Here is a 25,151-nt window from a genome sequence, read left to right as displayed (position 1 = left end):
ATATTTTAAACAGAGCATTTAAATTCATAACAATTTAGATTTAAATAAATCCAACATCAAATTTAACATCCAGAATTACAACTTAGCAAAACAGTTAACAATTTGGTAACGTCTTAACGTCTGCTTTCTCTGGGAGAAGACGAGACCTTTCCTGGCTTATTGTATCTCCAGCTGCGGAGAAAAACCTCTCAGGGGGTAGATTTGCTTCATTGTTGTAGCTTTGGAAATTAATCCACACTTTAGACTTTTTTTTTTTAGACATGTTTAACCAGGGGCGGTTCTAGCCCTTTTTTAGGGTGGCTCCAGCCCCCCTGTGTGTGATCTCAGCCACCCTAAAACTATAAGTATATTTTTTTCTTTCAAAAATAAAAATGACGTTAAAATGCAGGACATGTTTTCGATTGGAAAGAAAATTATTTATCAGTTTGATCCAAGAGCGATTTTTTTTTTCTTTGCTTTTACGCGCGTGCGTTGTAGTCTTTCAAAAGTGCGTCATCAGCTGTCTGCTTTATTTGAACGGAGAAGCACAGGTACGCGCAGCGTGCACGCGCAGTCAGAGCTGGAGGCGTTTATCTATAACGTTAATCAGCGGTTAAACCGCAAAGACGGCAACCAAAAGCAGTGAAATTTCACTATTCTTATTACCAGAGTTGATGGCACAAACAAAATATTAATGCAAACAATCCATTCAATACTAAATAAAAATAACATTTAATGATTTGGTCTTTGTCTTGTGAATATTTTTTATTAATGACTGCATTCATTGGACACACTGTTTGTAGAGAATGCACACATACATGAACTGATTTGATTCAAGACTGGCATCATTACATCATGCATAAAATTTTGGTGTCCACTTTTGCCATTTAATAATACCATAACTTTTGGCTTACTATGTAGTCATATAATATATAATATAAAACTCTTCTTGTTTTAAATTCTCACTGAGGGCTAAAACCCCCTAAAGATGAAATAATAGAACCGCCCCTGTGTTTAACACAAATCGTACCTCAGCACAGCAGCGCGAGTGACTGATTTCTGTGGTAAGCTGTGTTCATTTGGTTGCGTGACTGTAAACAGTGTAAACAATGAATATTCATGAGGTAAGACATGGCTATTTAAAGTGACCGCTCCCAGCGCTTTGCCCGTCATCGCATCGGAACCGCGTTTGGAACCGAAACTTAAATATCCTGCGCGGTTCCGGTTCCTGTTAAAAAACAGAACCGGTTCTGAATAAGAACCGGTTCTCGGTTCCCAACCCTAATCTTCACAGATATATTGAGCTGTTAAATCTGCAGCGTTGATGAGAATATATCAGTCAACACAGTTAGCTGGTTGCTAACACCACAGATATTGGAGGCGTCCATCTTTTTTAGCTTAAATGTACAACTGAGAGGTCAATTGAGAGGCAAGGCGAATGAAGCATTGCACGATTATTACTTCCAGAAACTCTATTAATAGTTAGACAGAATGTATTCTTTGACAGATTATATATACGCTCTGGGCTGTTTTCATCTGAAACGCTAACTACATGATACAAAGCACAAACTGTAATTTGTGCCGGAGTTTTCTGAAGTGGCTTTATGTTTCAGTTGATTTTGTTTTATGGTCAAAATTTTCCCAGCCTCTTTTATTTGCACAGAACTGATGCAGTACCAAAGTACAACCAGACATTCATTTCAGGTTATGACATCATCCTGTCCCCATCACCGACTGCCAAAAGAGAACATGGTTACTACTGTCTGTGCCCCAGTCACGCCTGCTATTTCACAACTGAGCTTTACAGTCTCTCATGGCCATGAATCCTCAGGATTTACTCAGTGCTGCCTGAATGTTACCTGTGGAAATGTTTTACTGGACAAGATAGAACTAGTTCAGCTGTTGAACAAGAGTCAGACACAGAATGAGAGACAGAATGGGAGACACAATGAGAGAGAGAGAGAATGAGACAGAACGAGAGGGAGAGAATGAGACACAACGAGAGAGAGGGCGAATGAGACACAACGAGAGAGAGGGCGAATGAGACAAGTAGAGAAAGAGTGACTGAGAGAGAGAATGCGATAGTATGATAGTATGATGCGACTCTCTCTCTCTCTCTCTCTCTCTCTCTCTCTCTCTCTCTCTCTCTCTCTCTCTCTCTCTCTCTCTCTCTCTCTCTCTCTCGGCTGTATGCGTCATCAAGCTTAATCCACTTATACTGTCACTATATGCCCAAAATGTATTTTTCTTTCTCCTATAACTCCATTTGAGAACATTTATCTGTTTACACATCATTTTATTCATTCAATTTCTTGTCTTCAGTTTGGAAATAATGCAAATGGACACTTTTTTACACAACAGTACTAATTAGTTTGTGTCATAATAGCTAATAATAAGCAGAAGATTGTATCCGAAACATGTGGCGTTGTATTGAGAAGCCTTAAACATGTAGCACTCAAGACTATTACTGTAGTGCAAATACATGACCATAGATAACACTGGAACACAGTGCGCTCCGATCATTTAAAAAGTTGTATGGTGAGATTTTGTTTATTTTTTTCCGTAGACCAGCTGATTTACATCGTGGCTCATATTACTCACATGAATGAGACCTACCCGAAATTGTAACTTTATCTTTATGTGGCAGAGGCGAGCGATTTGATGTACTTTAGTGAAGTGGATGATTTTCACAAGCTTTTCCTTTCTTATAAGAAATATTTCATTACTATTTCATGTCTTTACTTAATTTCTACATTATGCACAATAATAAACCTGGGGATCATGTTCCACTAGATGGTGGCATCTATAAATGAGTGGCTCAACCTCTGTGAGTGGCACCTGACTGCATAAACTATACAGTATGAGTTTAATAGTGAAGTGAATGCAGATTTCACTGTGGAAGGTGGAAGGGAGGAATTTATTTCAAGAATGGGTGGAGTTGAATTAAAAAAAATAAGTCTTCTGTACACCACTACACTTCATGCAACGTGACGTGAAAGTGATACTATTGCAATACAGCAACATTAACAACTCTACATTTAGCCTAGCATATTTTCAGTCACTAATATTTTTGCAGAAGGAACAGAGATGATTAATCCTTCAGCATATCAGTCCCAAGTAAGGAGGGAAGATTAAGTTTATATCTCCATTTTTGCAAAGTTTATTTAGATTCGAAAGCATGCGAGTCTGACTCATCTGGATTAATCCAAGCTTTTAAAACAAGAATAAAAATGAATTCACAGTGAAATTATCTGGAGATATAGAGATATACAGATACTTATTAAATATATGTAACGGCAGGTTATGTGAGGTCAAATTCCCTGCAACTCAACCTGTTAATACAAAGTACAAAACCTAAAGCTTGTCTCAAAACTGGCTTCTTTCAGATTTCAGGTTGTTGTTGTTGTTTTTTTTTGTTTTAGTTTAAGCATCATGTCAGAAAGGTGAGGTCTCTTTAGCTCTTGTGGTCATTTTAAATGTGTACCGTAATGATCGACTGTGTTTGTACAGCTTGCCACACCGAGTGACTGTAAACTGAGCTGCTACCCGTATTGTATATTTTTTTTTTTTTTTTTTTTTTTACGAAACACTTTTTCTCTTGTGCTGTAGCCTGCTTAGAACATGTGTGGACGTGAATAATGATCACAAACCCCAGCATTATGTCCTGGTTGTAAATGAGTCACTCCTAAGCTTCTGGTTTCCTTTTATACCATAGGTCTGGATTGCTGCTGTAGATATGCAAAGCTCCTGATCACACGGCAGCCAACAGAGAAGTGCCGGCCATAGAGGTAGGTTCATATCCATCTCGCCGACTTACTTAGTCCTGAGGTTTTAAAAGGAATGCAGATATTTGGTGTTCAAGATGGTTTTCTAAAGACAGGCTGAAGCGTATCAGACTACAGGCTGCTTCTTGAAAGCACATTAAGGTAGAACTTTGTATAATTTAGTCCACGGCTAGTCTTTAAGTCTTTGAGCCATCTGGACACCAAAATACATTCTTAAGACACACACCACACACAGTCACCCAAGCCCTTTGGCCATGTGCCTTAAAACAACACATATAACAAATGCATTTCCGAAACCACAGCCCTGCACTTTTTAAGAGTTATTCCTAGTGTTAAGGTCTGCTTTCATTTATCCTGGAGCGAGGGCATGGGGCGGTCTTCCAACAGTAGCATTTCTGCGTTTGTTTTCATGTTCCTTTTCCTTTGATTAGCTGTCCTCATCCCCCTTCTGTGCCATTACACTTTATTCTGGGCCTGAGCTTGTGTGTTTTTCTCTCTCACTTTCTTTCTGACTGTGGTAATGTAAACTGTTACCGTTTCTACTTTTTGTCCATAAGCAATTTTTTTTCCCCATTCTCATGGCCTGACACACACACACACACACACACACACACACACACACACACACACACAAACACACTTCTCTTTTGAATGTACTAGGATTTAGGAATGCATTAGACATGAGTTAGCTGGGTTTCTAATGTTGGGACATATTTATTGTCCATCACTGATTCTGTACTTTCTGATGATTATTGATTCATGGTTCTTTCACATGGCATTTGGCGCATATAATTTTTCCCCTCCTTTTTTGTACTGTACACAATTGTTCATTAGGACAAACACGGCTGTCAGCATGTGAGTCTTGTCGAGGCAAATCATTCTGCTCCTGTATAATCATTTCGTAAGCGGCGTGTGGCACAGTGAGTCACTTGTTATGACCAGTTATGCTTCTGCTAACGAACAGCACTTTTTAAGAAGGATTCATGTTAAAAGTATCTGTTAGTATCTCAGATCTGTTAAGTACACAGAATATTTGCATGAGCGGTGTCTTTGGATCATGGTGATAATGATTCCTTGACGTTTTATGATCGAATCAATGTCCTACACTTGACTTTAGATGTTACGCAGTAGGGATGCACTTGACAGCAGAGAGAGGATAGACGGAAAAATAGGTTTGACCACATAGGGATTCCGTTGATGCCAGTTTTTGCCTGCATGAATATAAAAGCTGTGTGACGGTGTGTGTTGTGCTGATTTATACAGGAGTTACTGTACATCAGGAGGTTTCCGTAATCTGAGGCAGTCCTTTTGCCCTGTCTCTGTGTGTTTACTCAGCTGCTCTCACTCGAACAAAACACACACACACACACGTTCATCAAAATATATTGCTGCACTCACCCACCCACGTATCTTCTTTGTGTGCCCCACACGCACATAAAAACACACACGCGCACACACACACACACACACACACACACACACACACACACACACACAGATAGACACAGCAGAGATTAGCTTCAGCAGACAGGCATTAAATTACACATATCAGGGACGACAGAGTGAATTGTGTGTGTGTGTGTGTGTGTGTGTGTTCTGTAGGATATTAATCTGTACTGTGGGAAATAAATGATTTTTTATCTACGGAAGAGGAAGTCTGTCCTCCTTTATCTGTTAATCAACAGTTCAGAGACATCTGACAGCGTGTGTAATGTGATCATTTGCCCCCACATTACAATACACTTTACCTCCATGCCTGGCTGAGTGACTTAAATGATGCGATCACCTAACGGTAGTTGATTAACATCAGAAAATCACATCACAATAATTGATATTTGTATTGGTAATTCAGTTCTTCATTTTCAAACTTTCTTTCAGTTCAGTTTCACTCTTTAACGTGTTAACATACAAACCTGTGTTGTTCACAAACCCTGTTTTTTTCCTCATTTCTAAGGTTTATATTGTTTATGTAACAGCAGGTAATGATGATGTTTATGGAGCACTCACTAATGAGCAGAGGTGGACAAATCACTACCCTGGGGCAAACAGATCTGTGTGTGGACTATTAGTCTTTTTATTTATATTCACCTGACAGACATGAATGCACTATATCAAGCGAACCCTACTCTGAAAGGTAACACTCAGAAAAGCAAAGTGTTCATTTGCTGTTCATGTTTAAAACTTTAAAGCTTTACAACACACTTCACACCACCTGCTGGACTACACACAACTCGGCTGGATCAGGAACATGCAGGTTAATAGAAACATGAAGCAAAGGAAAATAAAATGTAGCTCACTGCTATAACATCTTTCCTGTTTTAACTAGCGTTTAGCTTACAGTCGGACATCTACTAAAGATTATCATGTGATCTTTTGACTGTACGACTGATAGGCTGTCATGGATACCATAAAGATTAACACTTGCCAAAAACAATTTATAAGCTCAGCTTCATTTCAGCTTTATTTCAGCAGTCAGTCTCAGCGGGATACTGAAGACCTGCTGCTGTAATCATAATGATTGATTCTTATTCAGCTCGTTCTGAACATCCTTTCAACACGATTAATACTCTTTATAGTGCACTGACATTATAGTACAGCTGGAGAAGAGGAATGTATTATAATCTCACGATCTGGTGTGACCCAGAAGAGGATGAGTTTCATTTAGAGGAGGTGTTTTTTTTTTGTTTGTTTTTTTCCCTCATATCTTCTATTTAGGATTTAAAAATGTATACCCGGATTTCCATTCGTCTTCTTTATATCAGTGACTGTTGTTAAAAGTGAAATTGAATTCAACTGAACTGAACAGAACTCAAGCTAACAGGTTGTTGACAGAGTGTCTTCGGTGGATCATCCAAATCAAGCGAAATAAATAAGAATAAAATCAAAGTTAAGGCATTAGTCATTGTATGACCACTGTATGAGTTGCACTGCATTGTATGAGGCAATGTGGCACTTAGATGTTCAGACCTGCTTGATGTTGTTGTGTGTACAGATACACCTTTCACGCCCATACACACTGTTTTTAAAAAGGGCGTGAGAGTAACTGCCTGGTTAAATAATCATATTTTTTGAGTAATCATTGGATTTAAAGCATGCATGTACATGTGAAGAACACCACTGCCTGATCTTCCTCCTCTTTTTTCTCCTTCACTTCACACTTGTTTAACGAGCCACGCCTTTGCTACTCTGCATGTTCTTCTCTATCTCTATTAACCTTTTCTCATGTTTCTTCTCGTTCCCCCCCTCATCCTGTCTGCCTTTTTCTTTTTGGCCATAAATCCAAGGTGACCTCGTCCCTGAGTATGAGCAAGAAAGATGACTGTTATTGGAATAAGCAGACGTGAGTAATCAAATCAGCTCGTCTATCATCTTGTTGTCCTGTGCTCGTGAGCCGTGTCTTGCGTTCAGTCCGACGTGGGCTGTGGGCTGTGTGATCGGTGGAAATGGAAAGAAAGAGAGACAGAATAATGGACGTGTGAGGTTTTCAGAGTTGGGGAGAGAGAGAGAGGGAGGGAGACGGAGAGAGAGACAGAGAGAGAGAGAGAATCTGACAGGGGGACAGTTTCTCCTTGTCGTCTTGTGTCTAGTGCCTCATGTCCGTAACAATGTCACCCCCATCTTTTTTTTTCCTGTCCCTCTATTTTATTACTTTGATGTCTGGTCACAGTCATTGTCCTGAATCATAATGACTTGAAAGAACATTAATACAAACACACACAATTTTTTTATTCATTTGTTCATTCTGTGTCTGATTCACATCCGGGTGTATTTTGTTGCAGACTCTCAAGGAGTGTTTGTGCGTGTGCTCGTCCAAGACCTCACCTGAGCTGTTATCCCAGCATTTGTATACAGAAAGCATTTGCATAGTTTTAAAGCTTTTGTATATAACTGTCTATGTTTGGCAGTTTGACAGACTGGAGATAAGAAGGTCCTCATTAAGCAGTAAAACCAATTTGGCTGCGTGGTCTTAAGTTGAGGGAACAATGTTAGTGCTTTTTGTGTATGCTTTATTGGATTTGTGTGTGAGTATTGAATCTTTAATTTATAATGTCATTTAAATATCCATCAGAGCTTACATGCTGATTTCAGCACTGGATTTAATTTGAGCTGATATACTGCACAGTTCACATTAGACTGCAATTTCATCAGAGTTGGTTTGAATTTCTTTACCCGGATTCCGAATTTGAACGTCGGATATCAGACAAAATGCATTTGTTCATTCATTCGTCTGGGTCACAGTGGATTTTGGGAATTCAGACTCTGAAGCAGAAATGGACACACACCATGCACACACATTTAAACATACATTTACACAAACATTCATGAATTTGGGAAGCGGGACAGAACCAGAAACTCCCAGGATGCAAAGCTCTCCACATGCAGTCACCTGAGCTCAGGATGTTTCACTGTATTTGCGGTCTAATGTCAATAGTACGAACTGCAACTTAGACATTTTCTAATGCTGTGAAATGGTCAGAAGGTTGTTGGGACAGATGAAATGGCCAAGCAACTGCCTTTACACCCATTTTTAGTTTAAGTAAAACAGGTTTTCTGTTGTTTCCTGAACAAAAACATGTCACACGGTGCACTAAATAGAGATTAGGGTGGTGTCTAGAATGAAAAAGGCATTTTAAACTGTGGACTTATGTTTGTATGTTAGGAAGAGCAGTTCAGGTGTATTTTTGTTGTTATACATGCTCCATCTATTTTTCTCTAGTCTGCTTGTATAAATTTTTGTCTCGTTCTGTTTTCCTCTTTGTTTAGGGTGCGGGTGTGATGCAGACTGGGTTGTAAAATGTTCAGCGATGCTGTCAGGTGTGTGTTTGTGTTTACGTTAGGGTTTGCATATGTGACAGACCCATCTCCCTGTGGACAAGGGAAGCGTCTGGTTGTTCCCCCCACCTCTGGACCCTGAGGGCTTCAAAGCCGAGCTGACAAATTGGGACCTGTCTTCTCACCTCAGGATCCTGACACCTCTCCAATTACATGTCTTCTCAGGAGCATCTGATTAGACCATTACCTTTAGCCCAGTGATAGAAAAAAATCAGTTCAGTTTTATCAAATGCAAATTACTAAACATAGTGGGTTTGATGTATTAAATCAGATAAGTGTGCACAAGGAGATAAAATGAATAGGATAAGGGAGATAGATGACCCCCATTGGTGTGGGGGTCGGACGGAGAGCGAGGCCGTCAGATAAAAGTGCACGAGCCTTTACTCAAACATTATAACAGTGTCGACTCAGAGAGCTTTCACAAAACCAACATTGAGGCCGTGTTAGACATCTGTATTTGTGTTGGTCAATAATTCGAGGCTAAAATTGTGTCAGTGTAAATATGAGATGTGTGATCATGAGCATATCAGCTTATGTCTGATATCAGCTGACTTGGGTTTTAGTTTTACACAGTTATTGGCCGTCACCGGTCAGGCAGAAACAGGTAAGAGTTAAGGTGACATAATGAAGGTTTAAGGTGGCAAAGTTGAGCCATTTACCTTTCTGTGTTTCTTCAGGGATGTTAAAGTGTAAAAAAAAAAAAATCTTGCATCTAGTCAAATGTAACTATCTCATATTATAAGATATACAATCAACCAAATATAAGATGCTATTTCTAGGCATTTTACTCTTTAAAAGCTTATCATTTTGACATGCTGAAATTTTTTTGGTCATATTTCTGCAGTGTTTGCACTTCATACACACACACACACACACACACACACACACACATATATATATTACACAACATGTCCTGTGCGTAAGAAAATAAATTCACATTGTGTGTATATACAGTACACACTGTGCATATGAGGGGGGCTGGGGAGTAGAGGTGGTAGTGTTGGTGTGGGGGTTGTTGGGGTTTCACCCGCATCCAGATTGTCTCATTTGTCCGCTGTTGGAAGGGTGATGGGAGCAGGCATTCAGTCTATTGTATTTTAAATGAGGAGGGAAGCCTTTCTACCCTTCACCCAATACTACTTCTCATTTCTCCTTATAGGGATAATCTCAGCGTTTGATGGAACCCAGCCGTTAGAAAAGTCATTTGTCATTTCTTCACTCATACCCTCTGTATTCTTAAAGCAGGTTTGTCCAGGGTTTACCTCTCCCATGGGCCCACATGGGGGAGACCATTAAAGCACAGATGGTGGGGAATCCCTGTGGTCTTAATCAGCAAAGTGGAGGCGGTGTTTGGTTCATGAGTTTCAGAACATTTGTCCTAAAGGATTTCCTCTCAACCGGAACTGCCAGATTTAGATGATTTACGTTTTACCATTTACAAAGCTGTTGTGAAGTGAGTATGGGGGTCTGTCTCTCTCTCTCTCTCTCTCTCTCTCTCTCTCTCTCTCTCTCTCTCTCTCTCTCTCTCTCTCTCTCCCCCCCCCTACTCTAAGGCAGCTCTCTGGACTTTAGTCATCTGTGTCTTTTCTCTCCACTCAGATGAAATAAGTGTATCATGTGTGTGTGTGATGTTGGTGTAAGTTGCTGTCCCTTGACCCCTGACCTCTAAGTAACTGGAAGGAGATGAGTGTAGCTGTAGCTAAAATGGCAGCAGCTGATTGATGACGTTGTTATAGAGGGAGTGCGAGATTTCATTTAGGAGTGTGAACAAACTTGGACTGTTTTTTGTGTGATTATCTGCTTTTAATTACAGCATTTTCCTGTCCATAAGTTTGCAGGAATGTCCTTCATTAACCAAAAGCTGAACAGATCTTGATAAAGATTTTACTCCCAGGTTAGAACTATTACAAACAAAAAGACAAACATTCCCTTCTCGAAAGTAAAAAAAAAATGTCTCTGTTATTAAAATCCTAATGGACATGCAATTAAATTTCATTATTAGTTAGTAAATTAGCCAGTTTTGCTTGAAATACTGCTCTTTATCTTCAAATCTGGACACTTTGAAGTCAAGAACATTTTTTTGCTTATGACACAGGGTATGCTTAGGGTATTTCTTTCCTTGAATGCAAATGTGCAGCTTCTAACTTCAAGTTTGGCTAAAACCGAAACGGCTAATATACGTTCTGCTTTTTTCTGGCTTGAAGGTTTCAGTCTGTTTCCTCTCTCTGCACTTAATGTGTGTAATTCCATTCACACATTTTTACCATATAAAAGCAACACAATAATTAATTTTGTTCACTTTAAAAGTTGTTCAGAGGTTTGACAGTTACTGGCGGTGTGCGATGAAAAAGACACGGTAGTGAAATCTAGGACGTGGTTTGCAAGGCTAATTGTGATTCAGTGTTAAATTAAGTTGAACATTAAATAAAAAACTGCAACATGCACTGTCTAGCTGGCAGCCTGCTGTACTTTGTGTGCTCCCTGGCTTACATTAGCACTGAGCAACCTTCAGTCTTTTGCTGTGTCACTCTAGTTTTGACCTCTCCGGGCCCAACAAGCAGGTGGCTGATAAACTGGACTCAGGGATCTACTGTGTGTGGGTGCTGATAAATTAGATTTTTCCCTCTTAGACTTTTATTGGCTTTTTCTTTTTAGCTCTGAACTTTTTTAGCTCTGTAATTTCAACTAGTTTATTTTGCAAGAAAATCAAACGTACTTGAAAACAAGTGAGCGATCGCTTGCTGAGAAAATCGCCCACTCTTGGGGCAATATGTCTGACGTGTGAATAAGACAAACGGCACACTTGCTCTTATGTGATGTGCATGACAGTGAGTATGGGTCCTAGCAACCGAGGCTGTAAGAACACATAACCTTTTAAGTTGAGAGAAACAGAATTGATGTAGTGAAGGATGAACACATTCATCACTCCTCAGGAGCCGGAGCACCCCAACGTGACTCTCCATAAACCTGCACTCTGCTGGCCATGCTCCATCTCTCTGCAGTCTAAAGACGTGTCTCTTTTAAGTGTCTGTTTATTCAGAGTGACTTGTGTTAGGAGACTCTGTGTGCATGTTTGTGAGTGTGTGTCCGGTAGCCTGCTTTTATTAAGCACTCAGAGACTGCTAGCTGTACCTGGGGTGCATGAGGAGAGCATCAGAGCCTCAGAGTAGAAGCAGTCTGTATGTCAAACACTGCTGTGAAGCTTTTACACAACTTGATTGCAAAATGGAGAGAGAGATTTGTCTTTGTCTATTTTTCTGAGCAAATGTGTAGGGAGTCAGTATTTAGATGGAGAGGTGAAAGCAAGGGAGAAATGGAGGGGGGTTGACAGGCGGTGTGAATGACAGAAGCACATCCTCTACAGAGATTCTAATGCGGGAGCAAGCAGCTGTCATTAACACCTCCGCCTGTGTGTCTACACCTTCACAAGGGGAAATAAACATGCTGGTCTTCTATAGTGCAAACCTCCCTACACTCTCTTCATTGTGTGCGTGTTCTCAGTATTGGACTCTGTGAAATAACTGCAGTGTGTTTTCTGGGCTTATGATTATCTTCTGTCGGTTTTTGTGTAAAGCATTATTTTCAGGTAACGACTGATAGTAGTATATCTCTTTGTGCTTGTGTTTGTGTGGGACCTTCTGCCCCATTCCCTGTTTCGGATGCTTTTCTTTTCCCTGCTTTGTAAAAGTGGGTGTGTGAAGATCCTGTTCTCTGTGATCTCTGATCTATTCATGATATTTGTGTGGGTAGGGCATTGAGTTAGCTGGAGTTGGGTATAGCATTGTTTAGCTACTGTAACACATGAGTAGGTAGAAAAAACAAACGCAAGATTGTAAAACAAGATGTGTGTGTCTGTTTAAGAGAAACGTTCACTGCTAAACATTTTCCCTTTCTTTTCTTTTGTTGTGTCTGTGTAAATATATAAGATGAAGCATATGTAAGTGAATAGTCACTGCCTTGCGTGACAAACCCTGATGTCTGAATTGATGCTTGACACCCAGAAGATTTCATGATATGGGATATGGTGTATAAGGGATGATGCAATCCAGGACAATGAAACTAAAGCAATATGATCATGAGCACTCGTACACACAGAGCGGTGAGTGCCATGGGGTCATTCGGTGTGTATCAGTGTGTAAGAAGAAGGCCAGCATGAGTGAGTCTTAACCCTGTATTTTGCAGCTCCAGGAACGCCAAGTATCTCACAGCCTATAGAGAAGAGAACCTAGGGTCATTTAAACCCACACACACAAACACATGCACACACACTCTCTCTCTTTCTCTCTCTCTCTCTCTCTCTCTCTCTCTCTCAGTGCCTCAATCAGGTATTTTAAATTTTCTTTGGATGGGAAGGAATTCTGTGTAGACAATATTTTTTCGAATTAAAACAAATCTCTTCGTGAATCATGGCTTCAGTCTTGTTGGAAAATGATTTAGTTGTTTGTTGGCATTAAATAAAGTGATAGTTTAATTTTCCTCAGATGAGGCTGCAGTAAAAGCAACCGTCTCATCACAGCTGAAACACCAGGCAGTAAATTGTGCTCTTTCACATATCACACCTTACTGTTTACTGGCCAGCCCTTAACATGCTTCTGCTCTTCTGAAAAGACTGAAAGCTCAGAGTTCTCACAAAATATAATGAGCCCTGGAGCTCTTCTGTTACGAGGGTCTGAGCGAGACCGTTTCCAGAGTGTGTTTATATTAGTGGAAATGTTTTTCCATCATGGCATAATATATCGTTTGTTTGTTGTAATTGCAGCTTGCTTTTTTTTTTTTTTTTTTTTTTTTTTTACTACACACAATCAAATCTGTCAAGGAACGGCTTCACCAGTAATCTGTCACTGACACCAAATGTGCAACAAACACAGTATTTACTGCCAGCGTTTGCCTCATATCCCTGGTGCCAAACTAAGGAAAGAAAGTTTGAAAGGAAACTATTGTAGATATGGCACTTCACAGATTCACAGAGTTGTTTTAATGTATCTTAAAACAGATCACAGTTTGTAGCCAATCTGTGTTTGTATTTTGCAGCTCCTGTCAGTTGTAGCGTTTATGCCATTGATTAAAGCTGCTGCTCAGGCTTTCACTGTTTTGATGGGTTGATGGGATGCAGGACATTAGCTGAGCCATTGAGTAAATGATGCACTGCCGCTCGTCCGCTGTGTCAGTTTGTTTTTCCACCTACACTTTCTCCTTGCCTTTTTATCGGAAGTGAAATGTGAGACTACTGTGAGACCGGATTCTTTGTGTGTGTGTGTGTGTGGGGGGGGGGGACAGAGAGGTATAGGAGAATGGGCTGAATGTACTCCTTTCGGTTCTCATTTACTCTCTTGGTTATACAAAACTAGAAGAGACTTGCTCTTCTTGACGTATTGTGTATGTTCAGTATTAATCATCCACACAGACGGTGACTAGCAAACAGTCGGCACAGTTATGGGCCAAACCTTTTTTAGCTGGTATAGACCACGGGCTTCTTCATACCTACCTCTTTTCCATCCCTTCCTCCCTGAACTGACGGTGTGAATGTTTTCTCTTCCTCCCTTCAGTCGTGTTTCAGATGTGTTAGCCTCTGTTCAGAGACAAGTCTATATACGAAATATCTGTGTGCTTGTGAATTGCATTTTCCCAGGAGAAACTTCAGGAGTTTTGAAACTGAGGCTGCTCATCGCCTGTATCTGCCTGACCACCCAATCCTGTGAATACTAGAGGGAATTTCCAACATTCATGTGTGGCAAAGTAATCATCCACACCCAGTGAATCTTGCATTACCTAGAGCTAACTTTCATTACACACACACTCACAAACGGTGTACAATGAGGTGGTTTGTCTTACAATGCAGTCACAACCAAAATGACCCATATAAGGGTGTGTGTGTGTGTGTGGTAATTATATACAGTAGATTAGAGTTAGAACTCCAGTCAGGCAGAAAACCACTAGCTTTTGTGCTACACTGAAACCCAGTGTCTCTTCCCTGTCTCTGTGCCGTTCCCTCCCTCTCCTTCAACCTGTATGTGCTTGTCTTTGATCACAGCGCTGCTTAAACCCGTCTCATCGACATGAAAGCGAGTTCTGCGTTGTTCAAAAACTCTGCAAGCTTTAATTTATGCCCTGGGTAAAGGGTCTGATGCATAAACATGTAATGGAAAGCACTTTTATTTGGTGATTGGGTTGATAAACATCAGGACACATCACAACAGCTATTCAATTAATGAATAATGAATCTAGCTGAGGCTTCACCCTGTCCTTAGAAGCATCTCACACAACAGAGTTCAGTTTTTTGCTGTAAAGTAATTGTTATTAAAAGTCTAATAATAATATTGTGCATCTACAGTTACACACTCACTGATTGCCAGTGAAGAGATTCGAACTTTCTTGTTCAGAGGTTTCTACAACTGCGTTTACACTTTGGCAAAAATGTCACACATCCATTTTCTATCTATTATTATGCAATCACATTTAATCTGACACGTACAATTCCACTTTCATATGGCGTGATCATGTTGCGAATCTTGATCAGCTCACATGTCTACATTTCAGATAAGTTGTCTTTTGAAGTCGGTCCATCTGAACATACACTGTATGGCCAAGAGTATGTGGACACCTGACCATCACATCTTTATGTGGTTCCTCTAAAAACTGTTGCCCCATCGTTGGAAGCACACAATTGTATAGGAGGTCTTTTTATGCTGTAGCATTACAGTTTCCATTAACTGGAAGTAAAGGACCCAAACCTGTTCCAGCATGACAGTGCTAATGGGGGACAAATCTCGAATAGGATGTTCAAAAAGCACATAGAAGCATGATGGTGAGGTGTCAAACATTTTCCTCTATAGTGTTTGTCCTAATATCTCATTACTGGAGTGTTGAACCTCACCAAAATTTTGTGTAATTGTTTTTTTGTTTTTTTTTTAATAGAAAAAACAAAAAGGAGACCGGCCAAATTATCCTTACAAGGTCAAAATTGTCAGGTATTTCTGTGAAGATTATTTTATAAACGAACTTTGTGCTATCAATCTCAGGTTCAGTCGCTTGACTAACTTGTCTACTTAAATGCTCATTTTGCCTCCTAGCCATCTGTAGGATGACTGAGGCTTTTAGTTCATTTGCTCTTTGAGACAAATGTGACTCCTCCTCTTTTCCAGTTTTCTTATGTCATGCTCAGCAGTCCCCCACCCCACCCCCCGTCGCTCTCTCTCTCTCTCTCTCTGTCTCTCTGTCTCGCTCTCTCTCTCTCTCTCTCTCTCTCAGTCGCTCTCTCTCTCTCTCTCTGTTGCGCTCTCTCTCTCTCACACACACACACACACACACACACACACTTTCTTTTTCTTTCTTTGTGTATCTGTGTCTGGTTTAAGAAATTGTAGTGGAAGTTTGGTGGAAGCTGGTGTAAAGCACTTGCTGTCATCAGGGTGCACCCTGATGTTCTCACACTCCTCACCACACACACAAAGATCAGCCCTGGGTGTGTGTGCAAGTAAGAGAGCGATAGAGATAGAGAAAAACTTATGCAGACATACTAGAGCACATTTTGAATGAGCAAAGCCACATGCTTTTAAACTCCTATACTATATCTAGCAGACAATAGACTCCTTTCATACCGGATCATGTGTATCTGCATTTAAGCGTGTGAATGTTACTGAATTCTTCATGCAGGCTGGCTTTCAATACATCCTCTCACAGATTCATCAGGTCATTTTGTGTCATCTTTTATTATTTGCCTTACTCCCATGCTGGTCATCTCAAATATTTTAGGAATGAACTGAGTGAAATAATGGAAAGAGGAGAAGATAGTTGTTCATTGTCTTGCGCTAATAATAGATCTGGCAAACTGGCTTTCTGTTGTTTGTGAGTACACAGTTCTGTTGATCATTAGTGGGGTCAGTAACTGATTAACCCGTCTCATCTGGGTTCTGCGGACGGACGGTTTTTAGAGGTCAAATGGCAGTTCAGAGGTCGTGTATATGGCCAATAATAAGAGATAGAGTAAGATTATTTACACATACTGCACTTCTGTATCATTCCTCAATTTGTTACAGATAATAAGAATCAGATTTGTTCAAAAAAGTGTTGGACTGATGTATCTGAAAGGTGCTCATACCATAGTCATTCAAGACTTGTAGCCTGAGGCAGCATTAATAGTCATATAGTTGTAGATTCCTGCCATCTTACAAACTGGTCCAAGGATCCGAAACAAAAAACGTAGTCATACTTTTAATGTGCGACAGAACATTAATCTTTTATCCTGTACAGTTAACTAGGTTATTACTAAATCTGACCTCCAAATTCTGAAAGGTTTTCTGATTAGTAGCATGTCTCTGTGATTTTACACACAGCTATGATTTTATAGCACGAGCTACAACACTCCACACCTTCGGTTCAGAGACGAGGAACCGATTTAATTGAAAGTTTTCATTACACAGATCGTAACATATTGGTTCACAAAAAAACAGCAATGTTCTGAAATCCACTGTTATATTGCAACATTAAAAATACCCTCAACCTGCTTCCAACACTGATCCTTTAACAATCAGGTATTCTTGTTTGTCTCACAAACAACCCTGAAAGTCCAGTCTGACCTGAGATGAAAACATGTTCCTCTCTTTTAATTAGACCCTTGGTAATATCCCCCATCTCTGTGGCCAGGCACAGACCAATTATAGCTAGACAGGAGGTTCTTAGGTCTGTTTTTATCCCTCGGGATCAGCTGCAGCTTTAAAAGATGCAGGTGAACGCTTTTGTCTGCTGTGTAAATTATGAGCTACAATATAATACATGTTATGGGGTTCTACATTTAGCATCTCGTTCTAAAACCTTCAAGTAAGTTGAGGTCAGAGTCCATTTGACTCATTTCTATCCAGTCCACATTGAGCAAAATCTATCTCGCACTGAAATCTGACTCCTTTCTACATGTGGAACATTCAGCAGCTGTATGTTTCACTTACACTAAATGCAAACACATACTTACATTTTTTTTTAATGTGCTGCTGGATTAATTTATATTCTGTGAAAATCCCTCACTCCATCTCTTTCTCTCTCTCTCTCTCTCTCTCTCTCTCTCTCTCTTTTTCTTTCTTCAGATTCTACATACTTTCTTTGCTTATCAGCCATAGAAGAATGTTTGTGTTGGCTATAAATGAACTCACAGAGGCAGTTAGACAGGCTTTTATCTAACTGTCCTGCAGTGTTGTAATTCTGAACCCAAATACTAAACAAAAGGGCAGTTTAAAAGCTATACACCAAGCTTCACCAGGCATGGAATAAAGAAATATATTTTTACAGTATTTAAGAATATTACGTTAGAATACTACATATCTCCCCTAAGGCTGTTATATTGTGTGTAATGTTATAGCACATAGCAGGGTTACACCAACCTGAGCGTTCATGTTGTTCATGTTGAACCCGAGTTCTTGTTGTTATTGGCTTGTTAATCTTGATTGTGAGCTGTGCGAATGTATGGCCTTCACTCCTTGCCACACTTACCCTTGCACATCTGTACCAGCTGTTTTTAAAGCCTTGTATATTTTGGTTCTAATTGCCTGTACACAGAAGCTTATACAATACCACCTTTTTTATATAAACATATACAGTATGTAATGTCGCAGTGAGTGTGCTTTGGTTCGGAAAGCTGGTATGTCATTGTTTCATTTCTCTAGACAGTGTTACAATGAGGGAGTCGGAGGGTGGAAGGATTGTGGCTTCTGTAATTAACACCTTCAGCATTTCCCAACCTCCCATTAACAAAACACACAACACGGGAACTCAATTTCGCCTTGTTAATTAATAGCTGCACTCCCCTTTGGTACATTCCATATAAACTAACTTTATAAAAATGCATAAATTACCATTTTTTGATGTACTAATACATTTCAACTAGCTTTACTACAAATTCAGATTTAAATTGAGCCTGGCTTGTGTGCTTGTTTCTGGATGTTCAGTCTAAATGAGAGAGCCTGTTCTTTTTTTCTGTGAGCTGGAATGAGTTAAAGGTTCAGAATCATTTCCTGTATGGAGAGAAGGATGAAATAAAGGAATAACATGATTACAGCTTTATGAAAAGGGAAAAAGAAACAAAGCAGGCATGTCAGGTGTATGTAGACGTGCAAGCTCTCTGAAGCTCAGGGGAAACGGATCACTGTCAGCAGGGCGGTTGCACACAACAACTTTGGTATTACATTGCCACACATTCTTCACTCTGAAATCAGTTAATCTTATTTTGGTATAAATGAGTTTACTTGTTAAAAGCTAAATGTATTGACATTTCTAATAAGCATCTACAAAATGTATTTTATATTTGTTGACTGCGTTGATTGATTTCCTCAACAACTACCCTTAGAATGAATAAGTCGTGAGTTATTTAGTTTCCCTTTACTTAATACAGGAAAAGTATTAAGATTACTGTCTGTGCTAATTGCATATATGCTACAGAGATTAGGGTAAAAAAAAATTACTTTAATGCTTCTTAGTCTGTAATGGAGTACGGCAGTCAGACAGTGTGCACTAATGACTTATTCTCTATGGGAACAATCTAAAAGATGTTGAATTGATTAGGGAAGATTTCTGGAAATGTTTGCTGATAATGCAGTAGCTCTGTTAAATGACTGTTTGGACAATGAATAATTGGTCAAGCTATTTTTATGGGTTTAATAATTTGACAGGGTTTCTTTTCACTCTATTCGATTAATTTTAACATCCCAAACTCAAGTACACTTACATGCAGGATGCTGGGTTCTGACTTTACATTCTGACTTTAACTGACTGCTGTGGCCTATGGATTTAACATCACGTGAAGAAATGCTGGCTTATTTCATTCACTGAAAGTGACAACTGTGCAGGATGACTGCCAAATGAGGCTTGACCCATGTCTGAGTTATGGGCAGAAATAGGAAAGAAGGCCGACACACAAAAGAGACAGTCTTTCCCTTTGCTCCGGAACCTCTGTCAGAGAGACACTGCATTCCAGCTGCTAGGATTGATCTCACATTACAGTGTATATTACAGTCTTTCTCACTCACCCATTCTCTCTCTGTGGTCTCATACACCCCCAGCCCATCCCCACCCCCAATGCCAGGCTGTGAACACACTACCCACACCATCTTTGCTTGCTTTACATCACTTCCCTTCTTTACCCAAAGCAAAGCTTTCATTTGTGTTTGTTGCTAGTACTGGTTAGTGTACTATGGCTTATCATCTTGATAACAGATTTTTTTTCTCCAAATAAAAGCCATCGGTCAAAAAGCTGTTAGGAACTAAGAATAATGTCAGCCAGTTTATCTACAGCATAACAACAATGCTGTAGAGGAAGTAATAGATTTAGAGACAGATATGAACTGCAGCCATTAAGGGACTGATAACAGTGGCAAGCAGGCACTTGTTTTTTTTCCCCGCTGGTTGATGCTGAATGAATGTTTGGTCGTTTGCCAGATTCTGTATAGCCGCACACACAATTCTTTCATACACACACCGTTTAACTGCTTAAATTCTACTTAAATTATATAGCAACAACTTCTGCAAACAACTTATAAGAATATAAGTATTAACTTGTAAGAAAATAAGAATGTGTACATATAAACAGACACACTGAAAGAGTAGAGTCTGGTTTTGAAAAGAGTGTGCGGACACACACACCCACACACACACACACACACACACACACACACACACACACACACTTCGCTCCTTTTCTCTTTCACATTCATTCAGCTTCTCTTAAGCCTGTAGACACACACACAGACACACAATGCTCTGCATACGTCAGCACTATTTAATTCCATTTCATGTAGATGAGAAAGGAGGTGTGGGTGTGTGGGTGTGTGTGTGGGTGTGTGGGGGTGTGTGGGTGTGTGTGTGAGTGTGAGTGTGTGTGTGAGTGTGTGTGTGAGTGTGTGTGTGAGTGTGTGTGTGAGTGTGTGTGTGAGTGTGTGTGTGAGTGTGTGTGTGAGTGTGTGTGTGAGTGTGTGTGTGAGTGTGTGTGTGAGTGTGAGTGTGAGTGTGAGTGTGTGAGAGACCGACCTGGGATTGAGATTGAGGGGGGTTGGTGTTAAGTGAGGGAGAGGATTCCTCTGCAAAAATTCTCTACTTTCTTGGGTTTGCTTGAAGCTGACAGAATGAAGATTTAGTGATGGCACCATGCAGTTTTGAGTATAGAATTCTGATTACTTAATACCTGTAAGCACACACCAGTTCATACTTCTTACTTTGATTATAATCTTACACTGGTGTATTTTATTATACTGTTTTTCTTTGTCTATCTTAGGTTGAGTCCAGTCTCCAGAAGGATGTTTTTTTGAGTGAACGAGAGTGCATTGTGGGTGCCTGTGTTAGACCACACAGCTGACCTGTCAAGAGAGGACATGCCTCTATAAAAGACAATTACCAAACAAATGGTGAGGTGAAAACCAACTGTTTTCTCTCTCTCTCTCTCTCTCTCTCTCTCTCTCTCTCTCTCTCTCTCTCTCTCTCTCTCTCTCTGACACTTTGTTCCTCTCTCTTACAATCTTTCTCACATTTTCACTCTCCGTTCCTCTATCGTTCTCTCTCTCTCACCCACAAGTTCAATTATTTCTATTTTTGGTCAAAACAGACTGGAGCTGGCCCACTGCTATCTTTAGACAGTTTTACTTTGCCATGTATTGTTTTGATTTTCCATTAGATATATACTTATTATAGTTTCCCTGCTTCTGTTATTTTTCAGAGTTGTCACCATGTTCCACGGGATGGTGCGTGTATTGCATGCTCTTCTCCCCGTCCTGGTTTTGTGTGCAGTCTCCCAGAGCATCCCGTCACTGCACCACTATCCAGTGTTTATGCGCAACACCACACAATTCGAGCATCTGGCTCTCCACCCTGAACCGGAACTGGGGCGCATCTACGTGGGTGCCCGTGATCGTCTGTTCCGGCTATCCTCAGACCTCCGACTGGAGGAGGAGGTGAAGACCGGGCCTGTGACGGACAGCCGTGAATGCCTGCCTCCCATCAGCGACACCAGCTGCCCGCTGGCACAGCCGACCAGCAACCACAACAAGCTTCTTCTTATCGACCCTTCAAGCAAGGTGCTGATCAGCTGCGGCAGTGTGCACCAAGGCACATGTCAGAAGCGAGACCTGGATGCCATTGGTACTGTGCTCTTTTCAGCCCAGAGGCCTGTGGACACACAGTATGTGGCAGCCAATAAACCTGAGGTTTCCACTGTGGGATTGGTGGTTCCCGCACATGGAGCACGACAGTCAGTGCTGTACGTGGGTCGTGGCTATACCAGCAGCCAGCCGCCCATCTCCACACGCAACCTAGCTACTGAACCTATCTTCTCATATGAAGAAACGGCAAAGCTAACCGTGGTCGAACGGCTTTCAGAATACGACCACCACTTTGTGACCTCTTTTGCACACAATTACCATGTCTACTTTCTGTTTTACCGCCGTGATTTGAAGTCAGATGGGCGTGACTACCAAACATACGTGTCTCGTGTGTGTCTGGACGATATGGCATACTATTCATACGTAGAGGTTCCACTAAGCTGCCGTTCAGCTGCCGGAAAGAGATACACCTTGCTACAAGCTGCTCGACTGGGACTGGCAGGAGAAACTAGAGGGGAAGACAAAGAGCTACTGCTGGGGGTTTTCTCTACACATTCTGCCTCATCCACCAAACCCAGCAACGAGTCAGCCCTGTGCATGTTTTCCCTGCAGGAACTGGATAAACACATCAACAACACTCGAGATCTCTGTTACACAAAAGTGGGCCAGCAAGATGGACTCGAGGCTGCCTATATAGAGTATGAGGTGAAATCAAACTGTGCCAGTTTGCCACCAGTGAGTATGAGACTGCTGCTCACATCCCACCTTACAGATTTAAGTTGTTGTTTAACTTTGCTTAAGACAGTTATAATAATATATAATAATATTCAAAACATATTTCTAGAATAATTAATGAGCTAAACGAACAGCTTCTGTGAGAATTCTTATGATACTGTGAAGTTTTTATGTACAGCATATATCCGTATACATGCTGAAGACAATAGTAATATTATACTATTATACATATACTGATTTCAATGAATTATTAATGACCTCTTTTTTTGTGAAGAAGTTTTTTTTTTTGTTAAGTTGCTATTTGACAGAAAAAACACTTTCGTTAATTAGCTCACATCAGGTATCAATGCATTATGTTTGTCCTCAGACAGGTTCCGTTGCGTTGTTATTGCACCTAGTGGGCAAATATGGGCACTGCAACAAAGAATCATGCAGACAGCAGCCCAGACTAACCATGGTTGCCATGGTCATGGGTTTTCTGCCAAATTGGGCTTAAAAAAAACAACCAAAACTTTGCAGCCATCAAATACTCGGCTGGTTTTATTACACAGCAATGAGACTTATAGATTATAGAGTAGATAATGAAATACTTTTATATTTTGTGCAGATTCTGGAGGTTCAGCTCTTCTGTGTCTGTGATTTTTTTTAAATTTAGCTAATGATATTAACTAGGTAATAAGTAGGTAATGATTAGCTTTTCTGTGTGTGTTCTTGGAGAAACTCACCTGCTCTGAAGGTACATCTAGAGCCATTCATCAATGAATTGCTGGATAGAAAGCCAAGTGTGATATTCTCCCAACTCCTCAAACTTTTGTTTGCGGATTTAAATACTATTCAGTGACTCTGCATGTAGTTTTTTTCTGTCTGTTAGTGTCAGTTTCCCAGCATCAGCGATTAGACATATCGACTTGTATTCCATCCAAAATTCCGTCGCTTGGTTAGTGTGATGGAATGTTCAAGCCCTTTTCAGCACAAAACTGTGTGCAAACAGCAAGCCATAGTTAAATTAAAGTAATGAATCCAATAGTACTTAGTGCTGAAGTAATTAGACTGTGGTGAAGTGGATTAGATTGGATGTGTTTTACAGCTTGCTTTACAGTTCTTTCACTGCTTTGGGAAATTGTGTGTGTGTGTTTGGGTGGGTATATAGAGTGGAGACAGATGGGGCTGATCCTAACTGAGTAGTGGGTATTGATCCTCCATATACTTATAGATAAAGGTCATTCTACATGAGTTGACCCCCAGTCTCCCAGCAGCCCCTACACTATAGCGCAGGGCGGAGAAAGATGACTAAGCTTTGATGTTTAAATAGAGCTCCATAAAATCAATATTCAGAAATATTCTTGTTTTGTGTGATGGAGACATCCATGTCCCCAAATGTGGTGAATAGGTCCACTGTTACCATCTTCTTGAAATTAGACCTTAGAACATAGACCATAGATTAAAAATCAAGATTATCAAATGGAAGTATAAAACAAGCAGAATCACTGCTGAATCCTGTTTTTTGCTCACTATTCACAATCCCAGAAACTGGTTAGGCCTCAAGGCTGGTAGATTGTAAAAGCAGAAACAAATCTCTTTTAGAGCCTTTGAATGTCAAGGCCAGATGCCTACCATAGCTGTGGCTTTAGCCTCCTGCTTGGCTGGTGTAAATGTTTTATACAAGAAGGAATGCGATATAATCACTGTGAATGCTCTATGTTATTCTTTGCAATTAGGAGTTATATAAATGAATGATCATTTTAGAGTTCTAATTATTATGCTGATGACATTACACATTGTTTATTTTATGAGCTACAGGATCTTGGAGCACATCAATCATATTCGAAATGATTTTTTGGTATTTCTTTTAACATGGTGTTTTTGGTGTGTGTGTCCATAGAGCACTCTAGAGGCTTACCAATGTGGTTCTGACCACACTCCGAGCCCAATGGCTAGCAGTGTCGCGGTGGAGGCTGAGCCGATATTGGACAGTCCTACTGCTCGTCTTACTGCGGTTGCTATTAGCATCAAAGCAGACCACACCATTGCTTTTCTGGGAGACTCTAAGGGAAACTTACACAAGGTAACATTCTATTTTTACTTCTTTATTAAATATGAAATGCTCTCTTAACATATCCGGGACCTTATAATATTCAGATTGATATAATAGAGCTTTCAAACATTTGCGTTCTAGACTTGTGATTTTGTCTCAAGGTATTTTAAAGTAGTTTAAGCAAATTGTAGTTGGAGAAATAAAGTTATTGTCAAGGTATTGCTGTGCAATTTCAGTGCACTTTGTGGACTGTCCTCTAACATCTACTCACATTCGGTGTAATTGTCAATTGTCTGAAATCCACATTGCTCTTAGACTCCTGTTGTTATTGACAGCAGTAGAGAGATATGATTGTAGTGTAGATACTAATCTTCATCAGTAATACACAAGGCACTAAGTCTGACAGGGTAAACCAAGAGAGGCTAGATTTCTTAGAGGATGAACACAGCAAGGAAACTTTATATATCCTCATATGTGGAATGTTCAGCTCTGTGTCTTGGCTTGATAGTTTGAAGATTTGCCATGGAAGCTTGTTGAAATGTTACCATGAGACACTAAGAGCATTGTTAAAAGAACGCAAGAAGGAGTACGAGGGGAAACAGTGATGTCTGCTTTTCCTCATGGCTTCATGATAAAAATATCAACTATGCAAGTGATAAAAAATGATAAAAATACCAACTATGGTACAGACATATACATCACACACTTCTT

The 25,151-nt window shown here is 40.2% G+C and overlaps 1 protein-coding gene across 4 annotated transcripts in view; it reads left to right on the top strand.

The window, feature by feature from the left end:
- Nucleotides 1–25,151, top strand: part of plxnb1b (plexin b1b) — a 62,995-nt gene that overhangs the window by 20,001 nt on the left and 17,843 nt on the right. For 2 of the 4 annotated variants that reach the window (XM_060868049.1, XM_060868053.1), the window contains exons 2-5: nucleotides 3,695–3,767; nucleotides 20,851–20,980; nucleotides 21,289–22,405; nucleotides 24,288–24,470. In XM_060868049.1, coding sequence (XP_060724032.1) covers nucleotides 21,299–22,405; nucleotides 24,288–24,470 — 1,290 coding nt within the window. In that variant the 5' untranslated portion in view covers nucleotides 3,695–3,767; nucleotides 20,851–20,980; nucleotides 21,289–21,298. Of the gene's footprint in view, nucleotides 1–3,694; nucleotides 3,768–20,742; nucleotides 20,763–20,850; nucleotides 20,981–21,288; nucleotides 22,406–24,287; nucleotides 24,471–25,151 lie in introns of those variants that run through there. The other 2 variants (XM_060868052.1, XM_060868050.1) reach the window with 2 other exon arrangements.

The sequence above is a fragment of the Tachysurus vachellii genome, chromosome 4 (assembly GCF_030014155.1).
Source record: "Tachysurus vachellii isolate PV-2020 chromosome 4, HZAU_Pvac_v1, whole genome shotgun sequence".
Classification (NCBI taxonomy): domain Eukaryota; kingdom Metazoa; phylum Chordata; class Actinopteri; order Siluriformes; family Bagridae; genus Tachysurus; species Tachysurus vachellii.
This window is presented reverse-complemented; position numbering and strand designations above follow the sequence as displayed.